Genomic DNA, 21733 nt, shown 5'->3' on the forward strand with positions numbered 1-21733 from the left:
CTGTGCGAAACATGAGTGATGCGGTGTAACCTCCTGTCGGATGCAGTGATGGAGCAAGTGATGCATGCCTGCGCTTGTCATGGCGGCCGGAAGTGCGACCTCCACACCAGGCGGAAGGAAGTGGAGCGTCGGCCGCTAGTGCGCACTGCACTCATATCATCATGGCCTGCACCGCCTGGTTACGTCACGCACTGCTACATCAACGCCATGATGAGTCAAACGTCACTATACACTGCACCACCCTTGCTGTGTCACAATACTGGTTACGTCACGCACTGCTACATCAACGCCATGATGAGTCAAACGTCACTATACACTGCACCGCCTTAATGCGTCACACAGTACTATATATACATTACACGCCTTGTTACGTCACTGAATACTATATGCTGCACCAACTAGCATGCGTCACAAAACATCTCTATATACCACAACGCCATGTTCAACCACCCGTCACTGTTACGTCATGTTGGCAACGATCACTATACATTCTTAGTGTCGTTCATCACAATATACTACACTATACACTACACTGCCACGTTACGTCACCCACCACTATACACTGCGATGATGCGTCACACCAGCCTGTGTAGAGGACAAGCACAGTAAACCAAGTAGATAATGTCGAGAGTCAAGGACCTTCTCTTAATTAGGTAAGCGACAGACATGCGCAGATCGTGTCAGGCACTTCCGGTTTACACACTAGCATGGGTGAGGCATAACCACCTTCTCTGTACACTGGTGACGTATACAATCTGTCCTGAATATTCCCCTCACGGATGTCTTCTCTGTTTCAAAAGATGAACCCACATTGAGGCAGTGGGAAGGTGAGCTTGGTGTTTGTTTGTTTGTTTGTTTGTTTCCTGCCTCACCAACAAACATCCACCAAAGCGAACATTTGTCAAACGATATTTGTGACACAAATTGCAAAAATAACAGGAAAATTTACACTGCAAAATAAATAAATAAAAAGCTACTGCCTTCACTGACATCTGAAATGCTTGCTATCAAACTGAAATAATATTTGTCAAATTGCATTCAGCACCGAAGTCGTTGTCGTCAACATGATGAAGTTCGCACGCGCTGAGCCAACAGATGCTAACGAAACTAATTACAGTTATTAGAGTATTCAGTAGTACAAGTGCCTGCACACTGACATTTTGTAGAATAATGATCCATGAAAGTGCAGGCCATGCTGATGCCGCCCAAGGATCATGGTTGGGGGAAGCTACAGGCGCCCGTCGTCTGCTGTTAATTTTCGCGGCCTGATTACTCACATTTTTTTCCGTTTGTTGTCGTTAGAAAATTCACGATAAACAAGGTTTGGGCATTTGGAACTTGAGGTTGAATGTTTAGACGACAATGTATCTCAGACTTTGTTCACATGCTGTTCACATAGCGGTTAGCTCACATCAAAGCCAGAACGGAGGTGAAGGTCCCAAGCTCGCATCTCTCCCAATCCTCACCTCTGCTTCTTTGCTTCAGACAAGTAACGAGCGGAACTGCAGATGGAGCTCGACACCATCACCATTGTACTGAAGACAGAAACACGAGAACAGAAACCTTGCGGTGTCAAACCTGTTCTTGATACTCACCGACGCATTAACAACAAAGTGTAGGTATCTGTGGGGGGCAACACATCACCTCCACACCCTTCGTCCCATCGTCACCAAGCTGAGCAGAACTATTTCCTTTCGTCTACAGTTCGAGCACGGGTACGTTTGGAGTACTTCACCCCGAAGTATGTTTATTTTGTGTGTTCACCGTTACCGGTGCTCTAAATGAAGACAGCACTGCTACCATGGCGACCCCATTGCGACACATCATATCTGTGACACGCAGAGATCGCGGTGGTAAGTCTGGAGGATACCCCACGCGAGGGATAGAGAGAAAAAAGAACAAACAGCGAGGGAGGGGAAGCACGCGGCTGGCGACATTACAACGTTCACACCCTCCTTCATTCCAAACGAAATGCCTCCCCTCCCCCGCCCCACCCTTCTCTGTCAACCTGTGGAGGGGACAGGGGACACCTGGAGCACAAACGTTTCGCTACACTGACGCCCCATGTGACGAGAGCCGACTGAAATGAAAAGACAGATTAAACAGTTGACAGTCAAATTACAGCCAGCGGTAGAAACTAACCCGGGTAGTTAACACCCGACTTTATCTTGCCGACAGTCATTGTGTAAAGCAAACAACAGCATTAATCTTGAGAGGACCCCATAAACCTCGAGGTTTTAATATTGTTGGCAAGGCCCAGCGTCACACTGCTGACGCCCTCGCCACACGTGACGTCACGTCGTCACTGCCAGAAGAAAACTCATCTGTTGACATCACCTGCAGCACCTGACCCCGAGGTGCACCTTGGTGCCAACACCACCCACGCCAGGTGTTTGACCACGCACCGCGCGTCACAATCTGACGCCCAACAACGAGGTCGTTTGGGGTCCAGCATACTGCACGTCACACGCCGCGTCTACTGCAGGCTTGCAGCACGGCTCTGCTGCTGCTGCTGATGCTAACGACGGACGCAGCCACACCGCAGTGTGAAAATAAACTCGTAGATGTGCGCAGGAATGTAGGGCACGTGTCTTGCTGACGGCCTCGCATAATGACAGCGACAACGACCACCCGGCCTCGTTAATACCGAGAGAGAGGGAGGATGCTGGCTGCTGCTGTACTCGAGCTGAAGTGAGGGCTTCAGAGGGCCAGTAGTCGATCGAACGAGGGTCGAATTACTGGAGGGCAGCCTGCACTCAGCGAAATGAGGGCCTCATCCGCCCAGCATCTTCCAGCGGTAACACGAGCAGACGGCCACGTGGTCACACAACTCACCTCTTGTGTCACTAGTGGGTGTCTCTTCCATAGTTTTCAGATATTTCAGCTAGGAGGTCAAACTACTGACTACACTTCTTACAGCGGCGATTATTTATTTGAGTAGATCTTCATCCCACCGACCTCTAACTGTTGAGTTATTTCCGCACGAGCCAGACTTCATCTGCTGCAGTGTATGTAATTATTCCAGTAAATGATATACTACTCACCGCATCTCTTAGTGAAGGTTCTAGATCGCTCACACCAAACTATCCTCGCGCACTCCCTAGTCCTCACACGAAGGTCAAAGTGCAACATGCAGGACTACACGACTTTAACCCTTTCCTCGTCACACACCGACTTACATCTTCTCGCAACTACCCGAGTGGCACACAGCATCCACCCCAAGTAGACAGCCGGCACCTGCACGTACCCATGGAGGGCTCACGGCTGACCGACATTTCTGGGCTAACGAGAACAAAAGCTGGTGAGCGCTCGCCACTCTGGCTCTCTGGCATCCGGCACTTGGAGAGGAAGTCATTATGAGGCTAGAGGGAGGGCAGCACGGTGTGCCCACTGACCCAGCGCCCAGCACCACAAGTATGTCACGTAGACTGACCACGTCACTGCTGTACTAGTCCTGTTGTACATATTGTACACAAACACTGTAATCGTCACAGCACGTGCGAGGGTTTAGACAGTAGACAACAACATGGAGGACACAGAGCTCATTAGCACACACTCACCTTATCAAGCAGACCAACACCACGGATGATGACCGCCATTGTGTTTGTGACGATGCTAGTACACACAGTCCCCGACAACAATCAACACCCACAGCACATTCCGCCGACACGGCGCTGGCAGCGAGAACACCAGCAGCAACTGCACTACGGCTGGCGGCGCTCGCTCGTCTGCAGCAAAAGCCCGATCGCCTTTGAAGAGGCCGCCCCTGGGGAACTCGGGGAACTTGGGGAACGCTTGCCTCTCAGGCCGGGCAGTTAAGCATGCTATTTATAGCCGCAGCGTTCCCCTCGTTTTTTCCGCTGATGGAGGTGAGGGAGTAGGTATGTGTGTGTACTACAGCAGGACCGCCACGACTAGAAGCCAGTCTCTTCTGTTTCTGGTTGTCTACCGCTGTCAGCAAGTTAATTTTTGAGCATCCGTATGAACACAGCTGTCGGCACACTTTTTTTGTGTAGGAATCGGCCAGCGCACTATTTTCACGACCTACTCACACTAAACAGTCAAAAGTGGGGACCTGCCCCCCCGTCACCCAACCTCCAGTTACCGTCAGCGAGCATCTCTCTTGTTGCTCTCATCAACCACAGGTAAGCCAGGCCAGGAGGTGTTTGACCCTGACATCACCTGCACATCTACACAGTAGGCATGGATGATGACGTCACGACTGTACATGGATACACGGCGCTGATGGTAGCTGCTGCAGGCCGCGGCAATGAACCGGCGATAATGATGTCGACATTAGGCAGACGCACGTCTGGTGTTACTGGAAATCCACTAACCCTTTATTCTCAGCGCAGTTCCGGGTTTGTTCTTTTCTTGTTTTTTTTTTTTTTTGGGGGGTTTTTGTTTGTTTGTTTGTTTATTTTTATTTTTTTTTCTTTTTGGTGGTTTTGTTTGTTTTTTTGTTTTTGCTTTTTTTTTTTTTTTGCTGAAGTGTGAGGCAACCAGGACATCTCTACGTCTGCATGGAGTGAGTATCCATGGCCTCGTCTCTATGATCTAATGTCGGGTGGACCACTGCACCGGAGGAAACCAAGAGCTTACTGCACTTACAGGAAGTTAAAACTAAAGCAAACTGATTGTCGCCCGCCATGACTGTGTTCACGATTTTTTCTCTTCTGTCAAGTCATCGAATGCTTCATCTGAATGACATCACTGAGAACTCGGTCAGTTATTACAATTGGGAACCAGCCTGTCACATTAAACCACCCGACTATAAATGTCTGCAAGAACATGTTTACACTGACTACTGTATCTACCCGGATTTCCTTGTTGAAGTTTATGGGCGAGGGTTTAAAGGAGCAGCAGCGATAACTGTCACTGTGGTCTTGAGGTGCCAGAGATTAAGGTGCGGGAGGAAATGCCAGGAGAGGAAAGCCCCCGGGCTAAATATAAACGTCGAGGATTCGGCTGTCACGTGACGCTGCTCCCGGTAGTGACCAAGATGCCGACTGGTCACGTGTTGCTGAGCGACTGGCCAGCTGAAACAAGTGTCTGGAATGGGCGGCACTAGCTGATGATTAATTCAAAAAAATAAAAATGGAGGGATGGAACGAGTCTGGTGCGGGGATGACAAGGCTTGGTCCGGAAATGACGTCGTCTTGCGTCTGTCACGCGAGTTGTTTGTCCCGCACGAGCAGCAAACACTACAGAGCATCATCATCTCACGCCCTGTGATTACCGACAAGTATGCATGAAGGCCTCCCTCACACCTCGGTGCCTCCCTGCAGGCCGCCGTCACACGGGTCGAAGGTTACGTCTCGAGAAGTGTCGGAAGTGAGTTAAAAGATGGAGAGATCTGTCAACCGTCGCCACTCACCACCCCTGTCACGTGCTACACACACACGACAAAGTACACGCCAGGATCATGGAGACGTGCGGACATCGAGCCTGCCTGACGGTGCGTCCTATGGGGATAATCACCTGTAAACATCGCCAGTGCTGCTTACAAATGTCGAGGGCCTGGAGGGAGACTCGTGCCATCGACTGTTTCCTGGGTGACGGGGGAAAGTCATTTTTTCACTTCTCGTTACAAATGGCGGCGTTTCCCCAAGATTGCGAGGACAGACACGCAACCCTCCGTAGAATAGACTGGTGAAGGAACATTCCATGGGAGGGGCTGGGGGTGGGGTGGTCTGGCTCTACCTGAGTTTCCAGCGAGTGAGCCTCCACTGCCGTGCTCAGCTCCTGCTCTGTGCGTGCGTGCATGATGTGTGTGTGCGCGTGACGTGTGTGCGCGTGCAGCACGACCCAAAAGCCATTACGAATGCCTTTCTCCAGCAGAAGCAACAATGAATCATCAGGTCTGGGGAGCGAGGCCTAACGAGTGTAATAATCCGCCGGCAGCTTTCACAGACAATAGCCGGGCTTCCGGACACACGATGCCGCGTGCCAGTCTCCTATCGTCTTTCTTATCAGCACGCGCGCCAAAGCACGCGCAGCCACGTGCTCAAACAGAAAGTAGAGAGCGAGGAACCGACTGCACAACATCACGCTGCCACACGGTGCAATGACGTCATATAGTGAGGTGGGAGAGGGGGATGAGGGAATCAAACAAAACTATCATCACCAACAGATATGGGGAGGGGGACAGTGTAGCCTCCCGTCCCTCCCCCTTTCCCACGTGACCGGTGCAAGGCCAAGCTCTACGGAAACAGCGGCGTGTCTCACGGTGTCAGGTTGGAGTATTGACGGCAGGACAATACAGTAACCGCAATACAGTAACCGCCATTTTCATGTGCCAGTGGCGGGGGGATCAGGAGGAAGGAAGGAAGCGTGCTGGGTCAACATTACCCTTTAGAAAAACACGTGACATTAACGGTTCACTGGAGTCACAATTCGTTTTAAAACATCCGGCTTTGGTTTCAGAAAATACTCGCTTTCAACCTTACATCATGATTACTTCTGTCTCTCTCTCTCACTTACAATACGGTACATCACATACAGAGGTCAAATGCAACATTTCTGGAACATTCTTCGGCTTCATCTCGCGATCAGAGTTATACAGATTAAAATTTTATAGTAACTCGCACAAGCCTCGTGAAATATGTTGGGTTGGGCACTGGACATCTTGAGGAGCGGGACACGGGTGGAAGGAGACTAGGTACTTGACCCTGAGCCAGCAATGAAGGCTGTGTCATGGCCATGCAGTAAAGGTGAAGGTCCCAAGACCCTTTTCAGGTCGCTAGGGAGTGAAGTGTTAGCGACCTCACTTCTCGGGGCCAGAAAGGTGTCGTCCTCTCCCTCGCTACCTTACCTTCCCCAACCCTCGTGGAGTCGAGTAACTATCTCCGTCACCTGGAAGAAGTGAGCTGCGATACACGGGAATCGAACCGCAGCGCGTCTCAGTTTGGGCGCCAGCTCTAGCTCGGTCCTGTCAACGGGTGCTAAGGCCGGCCGGAATAAAGGATGTCGGGAGATTATCTTCGACAAACAGACGCCAAGACCACGGATTCACAGCGAAACCCCCTTTGATCATCTGGTTTTGTGAGTAGAACACGTGACTTGAGACACATGGTCAAAAACCATTTCACTGGATCCTCCACGTGTGATAAATGCACGCGCACACACACGCGCACATGTAAATACAGAATGAAAGAGAAACAGACTCTCACCTGCCCTGCAGGCACCACACCGGACGAAAGCACAGTTCCATTTCGCACCCGTCACAACAGTTCCACCTTGATCGTTATTTGTTGTTCATTTACGTCAGTCTTACGGGTGGCCGGCCAAGACCACGGGTGTGTGTGTGAAGCAGGACACTCGCGATCTTCAACAGGTGTGTAGCAATATCTGCAGGTACTACCTACCTGCCAACACTCCACATACCATGATGGATCGTCATCCTCGGTACAAAGTTCACTTTGTCGTACCTTTAATCCAATAAGTTTCACACATCCGGGTACCATGCATACCGATGCTTTTGCGAGTTGTGTACCGGTTCCACACTATCCAGAATGACGGACTAAGTCAAAACATGTGAGGAGGAGTCAAGGGAAAGACCTCACTTCTCTGTCAGACCTGATCCTTGACTCAGCGGGTCGAGCGCTGCGCGGGTCACAGACCCCCATCAGCGACGACTGCAGCCCACTGCGTGACGTCACAAGCTGACCTGTCGTCGCCTCTCTGCTCCGCAGGCCCATTGGCTGCCCCTCCGCTCCCCCTCCACCTGCGGCTGTGACGACAACAGCCGCCAACACCACCGCCGCCTGCCCCACACAGCGCGAGCGCCCACCCCAGGACGTCAGCCGGGCATCGATCGCGCGGTGACTAACGTGCAGCCACGTGACATCTCGTGACACTTCGGGACAAGGCCATACCTCCGCTGACCAGTCACCACAAAAATTGCCAAGAGTGCCAAGTATGGTGTGACAATTGTGACCCGCCAATGAGACGTGAATGTCACTGCCACTGACCGATGAATGTCTCCACCACTTGTCACATGACCACAAGCCTCGGGAATGGACATGACAACAAAGAACGTGCTGTTGTGTTTTGCACTCTACAGACTCTACAGGGTAATGTCACGGCGAATAAATAACCAACCACCCACACAAGCTGACAGGCAGAAAAGTGCGCGAGTGCACACACACACATAAGGGGAGATGGGGAAAGCACGTGCATGACGTCACACGATTGTGTCACAGGCAACTGCTGAACCTCTCTAAACATCTCGGCATCAACTACTGCAGCGTTTCACCGCCCAGTCCAATATTCTCAAACAAATATTACAAGCAGAGTTCTCGACTACTTGCCTTCAGTGCGCATGCGTCTGTGGAGCGTCCCACGACGACTGCATCCTAACGATCACGTGACCTGCCAGCAGCGACACGATTACCTGTCTATTCCCAGGTGACGGCGCCCGGCATCGAAACACAGTGCGGCCAGAAAGTGTTGGCGATGTTGGTCGTCCACAGTTTATTGTCCCTTTGCTGTAAACAACCCACAGCAGGGAAGCTGCAGCAGCCAGGGGACGTTACTGCTCCAGGTCATCGATCCCCCCTCGTCATCTGCTACAAGGGGAAGGTCAGTCACACAACAGCGACAGCATTTCCGCCATCATGCACACACCAGCGATAAGATGTATTCCTCGCCAGACACATCGGTCCTCCTCTCACGTGGGTGTGTGGGTCAGCAGCTGTCTATTGCTCGGGTACCATGTCAGCTAAGAATCGGGTGTCGCGAGTCTCGGCTACGAATACGTCCCTGGAGCTGGTCACAAGGCTAAGCGTTGGTGGTTTTCTTCAGGTACTTCCGGTTTCCTCCAACTCCCCCCTTCCCACTCGGTCTGCGTATATATGTGTGTTTGCGCATGCGTGTTGGTGACAGCGCTTTCCATGCGCACCATACAATTTTTTAAAGCGCGCTCGTATGTATGCAAAGTCCTTTAAACGCGTTGGTGCCGGGGGAAGTCGTTATATATGTATATGTAATATATATGTAATAATATTTTATTACTCAGCGAGCTAGTTCCGTAAACAGACAGAAATTCAATAAATAATAATAATAAAAAACCCAATACGCTAGAGGCGAGATTTGAACCTATCGCCCACGATTATGCCTAGGTCGTGAGGATACAAGGCTAAAGGGCATGGACAGGCTTGTGTTCCTCCCCTCCAAGACCTCGTGTGGCGGTCATTGACACGATGACAGCTGGCAGTGACGTGGTGTCACACTGCCATCATGTCTCAAGACATGAGGACTGGAAGCAGTAAGTGTGAGTCAATCGTGTCCAACGACCAGGACCAGAGCCCCGTATCGTTATTCAAAATGGCTGAAACCTCACGGTGGCATTGGCCGTGCATGCAGAGGCAACCAGTTGGAAGGGAGGGGAGGCGAAGGAAAGACGGGAGGAAGGAAGACAAAACTGGAGGCTAAATGTGAGAGGTAAAGATGAGCGAGGCAGGCAGAGAGACAGGGCGGAAAGAAAGACCGGAAGCAATCAGGAGAAGAAATTGAACCATTGGGCGCGATTGTGGGGGAGGAGGAGAGCGGGATGTGGAGAACTGCTTCCTCCACAACAATGAGTCCCACGTGGCAGACCTGCGGCACAACCTTCCTGTGGTCTCGGCCTGTCACACAAATGAGGTCCTCATCAAACTTACTGCAAGTCGTGGCAATGGCATCCGTGCGACACAGAAATTGAAGACTTGCTTCAATGACCTTCTGGTTGCCAGGGGCGATGGCCACGTGACCAGGGTGTGACAGATGTCCTCACGTCTCCACAGTGAACATGTCTCAGCATCTACTGTTATAACGGCCCTCGGTGACACATGACGAACGTCTTCTGTCTCAGGATCATGTGTTTAAAGAGGAAAGCAGACCGCGGCCTGGGGAGCAGCAAACATCTGTAGTCACGTGATTGATGTGTCACGTGGTCCAAGGAGACACGCAATCCACAGACCGTGCGACTCCCTCGTTGAGAGTTGGCCGTTAGCAGCAGCGGCACGTGAGTGGATCCCTCACGAGCAAGCAGACATCTGCAGATGCTTTTTACTCACGTTTAAAAAAATGTTACAAATTTCTGGCGCTAAAAGCCGCTCTGCCGGTCACGTGGTGTAACTGTGGCAGCAGCTGTGCGCAGCTGAGTTTTTACACCAGGCGCCTGGTGTAAATTGAAGACAGGAGGAGAGAAAAAAAAAACATGGTTATTGATGCTGTGTCTAAATTAAGCGGTTCTTTCCGTTCTGAACCACGTTCGGAGATTGGTTTTTACTTGAAAGCCTCTCTCAGCCTCGAACTGGTTTCGTGCTGGTCAGCTGATCACCCGAACACCAGGTTCAGACCGATCGTCCAATCAAAACACGGGTCATGCCAGCGGTCAGCAGCGAGCGACCACATCCGTGACAAGTTTGCTGGGGAAACATCAAGTTCTGGCTGTCCGGCCATTGGGGGATGCAACTCCTCCTGCAGACAATTAGTTGCTGCTGCGTGCGTCACGTGACGCGGTCAACGACTGCCTCCAGCACCAGCACCGCCGCCTGCTGTCAGACGATGACCCCAGGAAGGTCAACTCCGCCAGACGTCGACACTATCAACACTGTAGCGGTTTCTTCAATGATTGAACGACGGTAATAACAGCCGTCCATGGAGCCAGACAGCTGTGTGGTCACTGCAGTCACACGCTGGAGGCAACACAACGGTTTGCCAGTTACTAATTCTTCATCATGGCGCTGGATGCTTCTGGTGCTAATGCAAGTTAATGTTTAATGATGGCAGAATAATACACGAGATAAAGATACCTCATAGCTCAATACAGGACGATACAGGGCACAATGAAAATAACGGACTAATACTGACTGAAATGTTTTCACATTCTGCGCATGTGCAGCAGGTTTACAAACCTATTTTCTACTTCCTATGCAAATTCATCCACTTAAGCTGCGCCGCGGCTGTGGCAAGTCCATCAGGAAAATTAAATAAATCCACGCGCCAGACTCGCTCAACCCACAAAATAGAGAAAGGGGGGGAGGAGGAGGCAAATGGGTTACTTCCCTTTTTCCAAAAAAAAAAAATTGGGCGGTGGGAGGATGGAGAACAGTTCTGACAAACACAAGCTGAACAGCAAACAGGATAATGAGTGGCTCATAGTATGTAATGGTACATACAGAGCTGGCTCACACTCATAGATTTTTAGTTGTAATGTTTAATAATAAAATTCTGACAGTCCCAGACAACACTGGGTCCTTAACGCCGGTCTTTGCGGTGGAAGATGCAAATGTTTGACATGATACAAGACACTGAAGATCATGCCCAGCCACACCATGGTGTTCTTGCCAGAAGGATGTGAGACCACAGGAAGTGGTCCAAACTTACATTCAGACCATGCCACAAAAACACAAACAAAGTGTTGCATGCTCTTCTCACAACATGCAACATCCACTGTGACCAGCAGCCTCACCATCAGCTCATGCTTCGACAACAACAACAGAGACACGCATGCCGCGAGTGTCTGTCAAATACAACAAAGGACAAGTAGGACAACAAACGGTCCACAGATCATGCGACATGCGAGATGCACATCAATTCTAAAAGAATAAATAAAAAAGATGCACAAGGAAATAAATAAAAGTAAAACAACTACTACTAGTGGACAGAAACAAAGAAAAAATAAATAAAAATAAACAAGGAGAGACTTGAAAACACGTGGTCACACCTCGAGATGCGAGGCTCTGCACAAGTGGGGACTGCAACTCCACAGGTGGACCTCTGACCCTACCTCCCTCCGTGTGACTGGGTAGGGGGTGGGGCGAAAGGTGGTGACACCTTGGTTATTTTTCTCTAACAAACTTCAGTTATGAAGCGGGAAAAGCGACTTTGCTGTTGGTCACGTGAGCTGTTTTCCACGAGAATCTGCTTGTCAGCCTCCCACAGGACCGGTCAGCGCATGTCGCCAATACACCAACGGGTGGCTGTCCTGGGTTCAGATCTCGTCTCGGACAGTTAGTTGTTATTGTTGCATCATCTCTACTCACAATCCTGCGAGAGCAAGTTGCAGACTGGATCGCTCATAATCCAGACTGCAAGGCTCGTGATCCTGATTCGTGATGCCAGCAGGGAACCCGCCAAACTGGGGTTTGGCCTCTGACCCCAAGCACGGGACGGCATGCGTGGGTGGTTTGCTCGGGTGAATGCGGGGCAACATTGGTGCTTGCAAACAGAAGGTCCTGCAGCTGCTGTGTCTCAGATAACAAAGGTGGCACTCAGTGGGCAGACTGCAGTGCTGGGTACAATGCTGAAATCTGTGAATTTCATGCAGGAACCCCTCCGTCAGCAGTGGGGGAGACGGAGGACGGTATCAGGCAGCGTTTGTCGTCGAGGGCTTAAAAAGCAGACGATAACATTCTGCTGACAGCCACACACTTGTGGTCCTGGTGTCACCCTCCATGTGAGGGCTGCTCATGACTACGATGTGTTGACACAGTGAGTGATATTGGCAATGTTTTTATAAACATCATGTAAACAATTAGCTTATCGTTCGTTCAACAATGCGTGTCTGCTTCACAGACCTTTGAGGCCAATGTCTTCGTTGCCATGCAAACAGCAACAGCTTCCTTGTGGAGATGCCGGAATGGTGGAAGGGGAGTAGCTAATGTTGGAACACCTCAGACGAGAAGTGAAGGAGTGCCGAGCGATTTGCATGTAAATGATGTCATTTCCTGGGTCTGGCCAGGCCCTCGGGAGAGTCGCCAGCAGTGAGAAGAAATAAAGTCGCCGACAACAAGGGGCGCGTGCCAACGGTCATCTGTATGTGTGCGTGTACGCACGAAAAATGCGCAGTAGACTTAGTGAAGGTTTGTTAAAGTGGACACCAACAACCTACAACAAAACATCTCACTTTCACGCTCCAAGACCCCTCCCCACACGAAAAAATTCTTGCAATAGTGACACATTCAACAGCAGGTCCTGCTAAAAATGGTTTTCACTCTCTATTTCTCCCAGAGGGCGCTGCGGGGACTTTAAGGACGATGCAATGGTAGTCTTGAAGAATGGTGCCGTTGGCTAATAAATTGGAACCAGGGCTGACATCCCATCAGCCTTCAGGGCAATGAATTATAAACGGTTCTCACATACCAGCCCTCGCCTTCCACTTTGCTGTACCTTCCTTCATAAATAAGCGACTCACTGGGTGATTTGCCGGGTGTGACCCCTGAACTCGCCACCCTGAAGTCGTGTGTACAAAGCACACGTGCGCGAGACTTGACACACTGACCGTGTTACATCAGAATGTGACCAAGTGTTTAAAATGACAGAAAACAGCTAAAAGTGCATGCAAAACACACATGCACACAGAGAAAAGAAAGGACAGCGATGAAAATGGCGATGATCCTACCATGTACGGTAGTTTTCTGCTGTAGGGGCGACACACTGACATGGACTGTGGACAAACCAAGTTATCAGCACCAAATGTTAAACAACAATTTCTCACATCACATCAAGGAGGATTCTACAGGTAAGTCTGTCTACTGACAGGTCTCTGTCTACTACTGACATAAATAAAAGGTTTATGCACAATACACAAAATGTCTACTTCTATAAGGAGTGCGATAATGTATTAAAGTAGTACTAACAAAAAAGGTTAAAGCACATAAAATAAAAACAAAGTAGTGATACTCGTGTACATGACCACCATAACTAGTATTAAACTCATGCAACCCTTGTCAACACCTGAGTGACCAGTGAGGTCAGTCTGCCGGAGGTGTGGGTGTGTAGACCTCCTCTGTGTCGTCCCACCTCTCTCTCACCTTTTCAGAAAACTAATCTCCGAGGCAAAGTTGAAAAGTTGATTAAACCCTCCACCAAAGCATTTAGAAGCTCTGCGTTCGTTTCTACTTTGCTCGTGCAAGTTATCAACAACGAAAACAAAAACAAGCAGCGTTGCAAATATTTCAGAGCGGCAAAGAAAACAAAACAAAACAATCCACCATCGTTAGTAACAAGCAACACGTCACAGGCACACAGCCAGTAGGTCAAGCAGCACCAGAGTCACGTACGTCACTGAACAAGCGTCACAAACAAAATGTCTGCGCAATGCTTCAGCACGTCACACGCAGGTCACACGCACGAGTGCGATCGCCTTCACAAGACTCTTGTCATCTGCATCCCCCATCCCCACTGCCCCTCCCACTTCTGGTCATGTGACGTGTAAGTACGTCATCCCTCATACAAAGATGAGTGTGCAAGTACTCCACGCTGCGTCACGTGACGGGTGGGTAAGCACGTTGTGTCACACGATTGTCAGACAAGTATGTATGTCGGGTCACGTGCTGTGTAACGTGGTGTCAAGCATGTCACTTGGTGAGTAACGTCGCAGCACACGGCGTGAAGTCAATATGTGACGTCACATGCCGCACAGCCAAGATGGTTAACGGTTAGCCACAGGAAGGACAGGCGAATACATGAAGCGTTCACACCAGGCCCAGCGCATTCACTTGCTGCATGCAGCCCTACTTGACATGCGCGGGCGCCATATGCACGTCACACAGGAATCACATTCCGTTCTGCCAACACAATGACAGCGAACACTTCCCCCCCCCCCCTGTTGTCACCTACGGCATGAAGCCCGTTAATATTTATTCTAATTTCATCTGTTTTCTTCAATCCCGTGTTTTTTGGAATTCCCCCTATTTATTCAGTTTCTTTTCTTTTCTCTTGAGATGAACAAAAGTTTGTGTGATGAGCTTAATTATCCCGTCTCTGTCTCACACACACTCTCTCGTCCTGTCACAGACCCTCTCTACTCTCCGACCAGTCAATCATAATGATTCCATTATCATCATGGGAATTTCCGTCAGAAAAATCCTCCCACCGTCGCTCATCTTTAAAATCCCACTGTTACCCTCATTCAGAAGATTCAGTCGCAGTTTCAGTTAAAAATATCTCCAGACAGCGGATAATCCGGGGCTGGGCAAACAGCCTCCCAGCTTCTCAATATTCACTGATGATATCTGCCTGTAGGAAGCAGCATCAAAGTCCTCTCAGTCTGATGGAAACACCGGAGATAATGGTCTGCGTATGAAGTGCAATGGATGAAGTCCATCCCATCTTGCTCGAGCTCTTGTGCAGGTCAGACAATCTCCAATGAGTCTGGCATTACTCTTGGCTTATACAAGGCGAACCTCACGAAAGGTCATCTTTCATGTTGGCAGGTCTTCCCTGTTGGCTTCAGTGACTGGGTCATCTGCCCATCCTTTGCTTGACATTCTACCGTGTGTCAGAATCCATTCTACAGACTACTATTCTATGACTGAATGATTTGTTTCTATTTCAATGTAATTCAATGAACGCAAAACTCTCGGTAACAGTTGAACTAAAATTTGAGAGAAAAATATTTGATAACAATATACAGAGCGTATTCTATGAAATGTCGCCGTGAGTTAGTGAGTTAATACAAGTCCATGCACGAGACCCAAGCGAGACTTCACACACAGCGTTACGTCAGCAAGCATGGAGCACGTGACACGACCATGATGCAGTAATGAGATGCGGTTAGTGCCGGGACACCAGGTGGATGTTAGTAGGCCTGCTAGCTGGCACACACAGCACACAGTTGGTCACGTGACAGGTTACTTACAAGGAGTGGTGTTCACTCTGAGGGACTTTGTTACGTTTGCGATGTAGCCGCCCCAGACTCATTGATCGCTTCAACGAGCCCACCAGCGAGCTGCTACACGGGAAGGAAGGAAGGATAACAGGAAGAAATGTAATAAAAAGTTGGTCACAGCAAGGCAGTGATTAACACATGATTACACAACACATAAACAGATCCGTGTAAATAGTAAACAGCGTGTATTTATGTGTAAGCCAGTCAATCCACACAACACTCCATGCGTTATTTTACTATTAAACTACAAAAATGCAATTGAAACAATGTTGCCACATGTAATGTCAGCATTCTACATTCTCAAACTAAAATAAAAAATAAACAAAAACAAGCAAAAAATTTCTAAATATGAAATCCACAAATACAAACAGTGCCATCATGGTGTAGACTACGACAGTCAGTCAACATGCAGGACCACACAGAAAGCAGGAAACAATAAATTTGTAAACAAATTTAAAATCGGTTAACCGTGGAAAGAATGTGGCAGCGAGGTCAGCCTCATCTGCAGGCTGTGTCCGCATCCTTCCACTTTCCTCGAAAACTAACGAGAGCAAAACCTGAGTGTCCAGTATCCTGAGGCAGGGTCCTCTGCCCTCGACTGTCCGTGGTTCCCAGCAGACACTGGATACTAAACATCCTGAGGTTGAAAAATGCTTGGGAGGTTAAAATCAGTCATGCAGGGGGTGAATGTGGGTTAAACAAGGGGTTGGGGGTCAAAGAACAGCAACCCTGTGTAAACAGACCGCCTGGGCCTACAGTCTAAAAACCTGATGGAGGGGAGGGGAACTGCTCCTGGAGGTGCAGCCTCCATGCCTGGGACAGAAATGATGGGGCTGGAGGCAGCTTCTTGCTCTAACATCTCGCCCTCTCGACAACAGCAAGCACACACCGGGTGCTATCCAGTGACGTCATCAAGGCCCGCTACCCTTCTGTAAAAAACGACCCCTGACAGTTTGAACTGTGTCTCCCAACGCTTTGTGGCCATGTGCACAGCAAAGTTTACTCACCTCCCTTCCGCCAGCTACACCGCATCACCGACACGACCTTTCTCATTTCACCTTCGCGGATACTCATCCACCCCGCCATCACCACCCCGATGTCCAGGAACGCGTCCAGCAACTGAGTGTCACTACGCTTAATAATACTTTCACTAACACGGCGCTTTATATTAATACTCTACCCCTTATACAGCAAGTATATTTTATATTAATACTCTACCCCTAATATAGCCTTTCAATTAACTGCCGGTGGTGTGTGGGTAACTGTCAGAATGTGAGTCTAAGCTGGGTGGCCAGGGAGGACTAGGGAGTGCTGCTGTTACCCAACTGACGTGGCGCAACCCACCTGGAGGTGCACACCCATTGCTGTTTACATCCAGGTCGTCATCACTAATAAACAAGCCGCCTACAACACCTCCATGTCTCTCGTCGCCTTGCCGCTGACCCCGGGAGGCAGGAGGCGGAGGGTGTGTGTTACCTGGTGACGTGGACGATAAGCAAATGAGCGACTGTTGGCTGCCAGCAACCGCCATGGAAACAGCAGCAGCAGCTGCAGAGGTGGCCAGGAGGAGGAAAGTCTGGAATCACCTCCACACCCTCAAGACAACGGGTAACAAGCCACTCGCCCACAGCTGCTGCTGGGCCCAAACCTATCGGCCTCCTGTACAGCTGTATCAACCACAGCTGCCTTCACGCCATGTGATTTCTGTCCTCGCGCACGCGCATCCAATGTTCTGCTAGCATAATGGTGCGCGTGCGAGACTAGGCGAATACACACACACACAGGTCAACAGCCTGACTTTTATACAGGATCCTCTAGTTTCCAAACTTATGTAAACCAATCAACCGTGACAGCATGTTCCGTTAAGAGGAAGACTAAATCCAGCCGCACAACCTCAGTGACCCACAATCAAGGTAGACAGAAGTGTACACAAAATATGGATTCACAGCGCAACACAACATTGTTTCATGTTGCACCGCCCCATGGAACATAATTATGATACCAAGCTCCACGACACCAACGCCCTATGTCGTTGCTGTTCTGGTAGCAGCTACAAGCACGTGACCAAGGTTAAAGGTCTAGTGGGGTGGATTTTTCTGAGACTAGGTTAAAGCTCCAGCAAGATACTATTTTCACAAATCCAGGCGATGACTCGTTTTGTTCTCGAGATACACACCTACAGCATGAGGTCCACAACACAGACGTCACGAGTGTACATGGGTTCACTAACGCCGCCAAGGCTTCAAGGGGGAGAACTGGGGTCACGTGTTAATGAGGCAAATTTGTAAACAAACGAGGGTATCAAGGGTTTTCCCCTTTGTGTGTGTGGTGATGTTTGTAGTCGTTTCTAGAAAACAGTAACGTTTGCTCACTCAGTTGTTGACAAACAGAATCCTGCACAGCGATTAATCATTAGCAAAGATTGCACGTCAGGTCTTTAAGGATGCAACGGTGTGTCACGACACCAGCGCGAGCCACGACACGAGATGTGATGATACATCGACATGTAATCCTGCCACAGTTCATGCAGTGGGCACGAAGACTAAGCTGTACGTGCCGGTATTACACAGTGATACATTGTATGTCATGCTATTGTCCATCTAAAGTCTATGTTTGCTGGTTGATGTGTTTTCGGTTACTTATGTGCGCCATGCAGTCCCGGCAGCCACTGCCAAGCTTCGCGGAGCAATATTCGCAATATAATACTCTACGCCACGATAATCAATATAAATACAGTGTATGTCTGACAGTATAGCTGATGTGTGTCAAACTCAGTGACATGTCACACAATCACACTGTAGTGTTGCGTGGTATGTGTTACATGTAACGATAATGAATGATAATTACATGATAATGTCAAACTGTATTGTGATGACAGGCTGGACTAATGTCATGTGACAGCATACAGACAGTAATAAACTGCAATGTAATAACAAGACTTATAAAGTGTGGTGTGACATGCACACAGGGTTTAGAGTACTAAACTGTGGTGCACGGTGACAGTAGGAGGCCAAGATGTCATCAAGCGCTAAATACCGTTATGATACGTTACACGGTGACAAATGTTACAATGCGATAAACGATAACCAGCAAGCGATGAAACAAAATAAGGGAAACAAACTGGTGCTACCGAAACCTCTCTATTCAACGACACAAGATTGAAGAGTGTTCAAGAGATAACTACTCCACAGCCCACGCACCCCTTGCACGTGCATACACGCACGCACACACAAATCCCTCGCTCTGCCTCATGTCACGCCCTCAGCATCGGACGATGCGGTCTAAAGTCAACAAGTCTTAACACGAGACTCGTTTATCCCCCGCAAGTTCACGTCCACCTCTGGGTAGACAGCGAATGTAAGAGCAGAAAGAACCTACCGTTCCCTGGGCAGCGAGCTGGAACCCTCGGAGTTGACCCTCGGCTTCTTCCCCTCGACCTGCTGTTCTCGCCTGAGTGCCTCAGCTCGGGTTTCGGCCATGGCACGAGAGTCGTCAACACCGTGTCCCCCCTTGTCCTGTCTGCAGCCTTGTGACAAGCAGATGTATCCGCGTGGCGTACGTCAGCTGGCAGCTACAGAGGCAGGAGCGTTGCGCGTGCGGTGAGTGCGCGAGCTGTGTGTGTGTCCACGTACTGGCGCCTCGCCCCCGACCCTCGCTCCCCTCCCCCTCCTCACACCAGACGTTCGATGCGGCGGCAACAGGGCGGAGACAGCAGACGGATACCCCAGTCGCAGATTTCCGCCAATGTCAGCGGTTCCGCTGACGTCTGGGACGCCGTTGTGAAATTATTGCGACCGTTAGGGCAACGGGCACGAAAAGCTTGCGAGCGTTTACAAAACAGATGCTGACGATAGGAAACTGCCGCGAACGTTGGAAGCAGGAGGCAATGGCTTGGCTCGTCGTGTACACATAGGTGGCTGTTCACCGCCAGCGACCACCACAGCCACCACCCACGTCCTCCGCTGCGTTTGGCGCCTGCTGCGTCATCAACTCCACCACAGCTCCGTCACAACTGCGACAACGGCAGGCGCCGTGATGAGGTTTGGTCCCGTCACCAGCCAACAGCAGCAGGCTGGCCGCCTGGGCGACAGTAGGTAAATGTCATCATCACCTCAGAGAAGTCTTTCAATGGAGGCACCAGGCCTGGCTCTCACCGGTCGCCGCACTTCACGGCTTCTTGCCTTTCACACGTGCGGCACCACGCTGACCTCTCTTCATTACCCTCGCCACGGGGTGGCTTGCCTCCCTAAGTAGTCGGCTCAATGGCAGGCAACAACTTTCCAAAGTTTTGTCGATTAGATTTCACGCCGTTAAAGATGGTCGCACATCTGCTACCGCTAATGCCAACACCTTTCAAGGGGCGAATCCATCTGATAACACGTAGTATGAATAATAACTGTCACCGCCTAAAGCCCTCGGCCACAGATATAAACTAACAGCTCTACCGACATCTGAGATCCCTTCACAGAGTATAATCAAAGCACACGATGGAGAAGGTCCTTGAGGGTTGTCAAGACAAGTAGACATGAAACTCGGAAGGGGTAGACAGGGTGGGGTTCGTCTCACGTGCACCTTCCAGGTGGTAAGCTCTTCAGTTCTTCACACGCCTTCTGTCGCAGCTCGACCGTCATTAGAGACCAGATGGATTGTTTGTCTATAGGAAATGTGATTCAATAACAGCTATCCTGTTACACCAATGGGCTCAACAGACTCTAGACTGGCTTTTAATTGGAGGTTGTTGGTCCAGAGGTATCGCGTTCACCAAGATGGCATACAAGACAACCCCGTTACAGTCTCGGCAATCAAGCGTTACAAAGGCTGAGCCTTGAAGAGGGGCTAGTTAAGGGGTCTTAGAACAATACTGCACATCGCTTGCACGCCCTCGTGGAGTGCTTCAAGCCCTTGTCTGGCTCTCGAGTTGCACGTCACAATACACGAGAACGCCCTCGGTCCTCTTAGCTCCGCGGCACCAACAGCCATAAGTACGACCCCCACCACCGCCACTTGCTGAGTGCACTTCTCCCTTCTCTTTGATTCACACGTTTCAAAAGCTTGTGAATTATGGGATGGGACTCGGCGCCAGCAAAACCTGTTTACTATCGACAGTATGACCACGACACAGAATATCGGCCAGAAAATTCTACAACGTCTGTCTGTTCACGGTGATGGAAGTTTTGTCGAGACCAGATTTTACACCAGTAAAGATGGTGGAACATTATCTCTGCTAGTTCGATCACTTTTTTAAAGGGACTTTAAGCTACCTCATAGTCAAAGACAGAGCCTGCAGGTCTAGCCTCATCTGTTTGTTTACAGATCGAGCCTGATAGGCCCTCTGTGTGTGTGTTGGGAGTTAAACAGTCTCACTAGCCTGACCAGTTGTGATTAACTGTCCGTTTGTCTGTCTCGGCTGTTACTGTCCTATCCACTTAATGTCTCAGTTACCAAGCCTGACTTGAGACTTTTGCCGACTAGCCGCTGAAAGATGTTAATGATGAATGGCAGCTGTTTGGATGGACCTTGCCCTTAAAACTCATCAAATCCTCCTAACACATGGGAGGACTATGCGGGTGTGCGTTTGTATACGTCCGTCGTGAGGTCTCGCTGGCGTGTGCGTGCGATACAGAAGTAGGAAAGAGAGAGATGTTCATTTGGAATTTGAGGCCAATTAGCAGTCAAGACCAGATGCAGACAAAGAGCAGAGCGGCCAAAATGAACTGTGAACTCGGGACAACCCAACTTCACTGCACGGTGACAAGCGTTCAACCGTTGCGCCACCAGGTAGCGCTCTAGGGCTCGCGGTGTGTTTGTGGAACGAAGAGCGAATCTATCCCTACCAAACATATATAACAGCCCTAACATGGATGAGTCCACACTTATGCCACAATCACAATCACACGTTCCTGTCGGCTGGCTACATCTCGACACTTGGTGCCCACAGCGCCTGCAGGAAGCGATAGCGCAGAACCGGAAGTACGTCTTCACAGCACCACACATCCGGATGTGTCTATGGATGTCCGTTTGGAGTTCTGAAGGCCCTACAGCTCAGCCAACTCTGCTCTGACCTCTTCCTTT

At 49.8% G+C, this 21733-nt stretch overlaps 1 protein-coding gene across 1 annotated transcript in view; it reads right to left on the reverse strand.

The window, feature by feature from the left end:
• Positions 1–21733, reverse strand: part of LOC112576314 (ras GTPase-activating protein nGAP-like) — a 100118-nt gene that overhangs the window by 21881 nt on the left and 56504 nt on the right. The window contains exons 8-9 of the mRNA XM_025258668.1: positions 15632–15724; positions 13391–13435 (exon numbers count right to left, since the gene is read on the reverse strand). Of these exons, the coding sequence (XP_025114453.1) occupies positions 13391–13435; positions 15632–15724 (138 nt within the window). The remainder of the gene's footprint in view (positions 1–13390; positions 13436–15631; positions 15725–21733) is intronic.

Source organism: Pomacea canaliculata, linkage group LG11 (genome assembly GCF_003073045.1).
Source record: "Pomacea canaliculata isolate SZHN2017 linkage group LG11, ASM307304v1, whole genome shotgun sequence".
Lineage (NCBI taxonomy): Eukaryota > Metazoa > Mollusca > Gastropoda > Architaenioglossa > Ampullariidae > Pomacea > Pomacea canaliculata.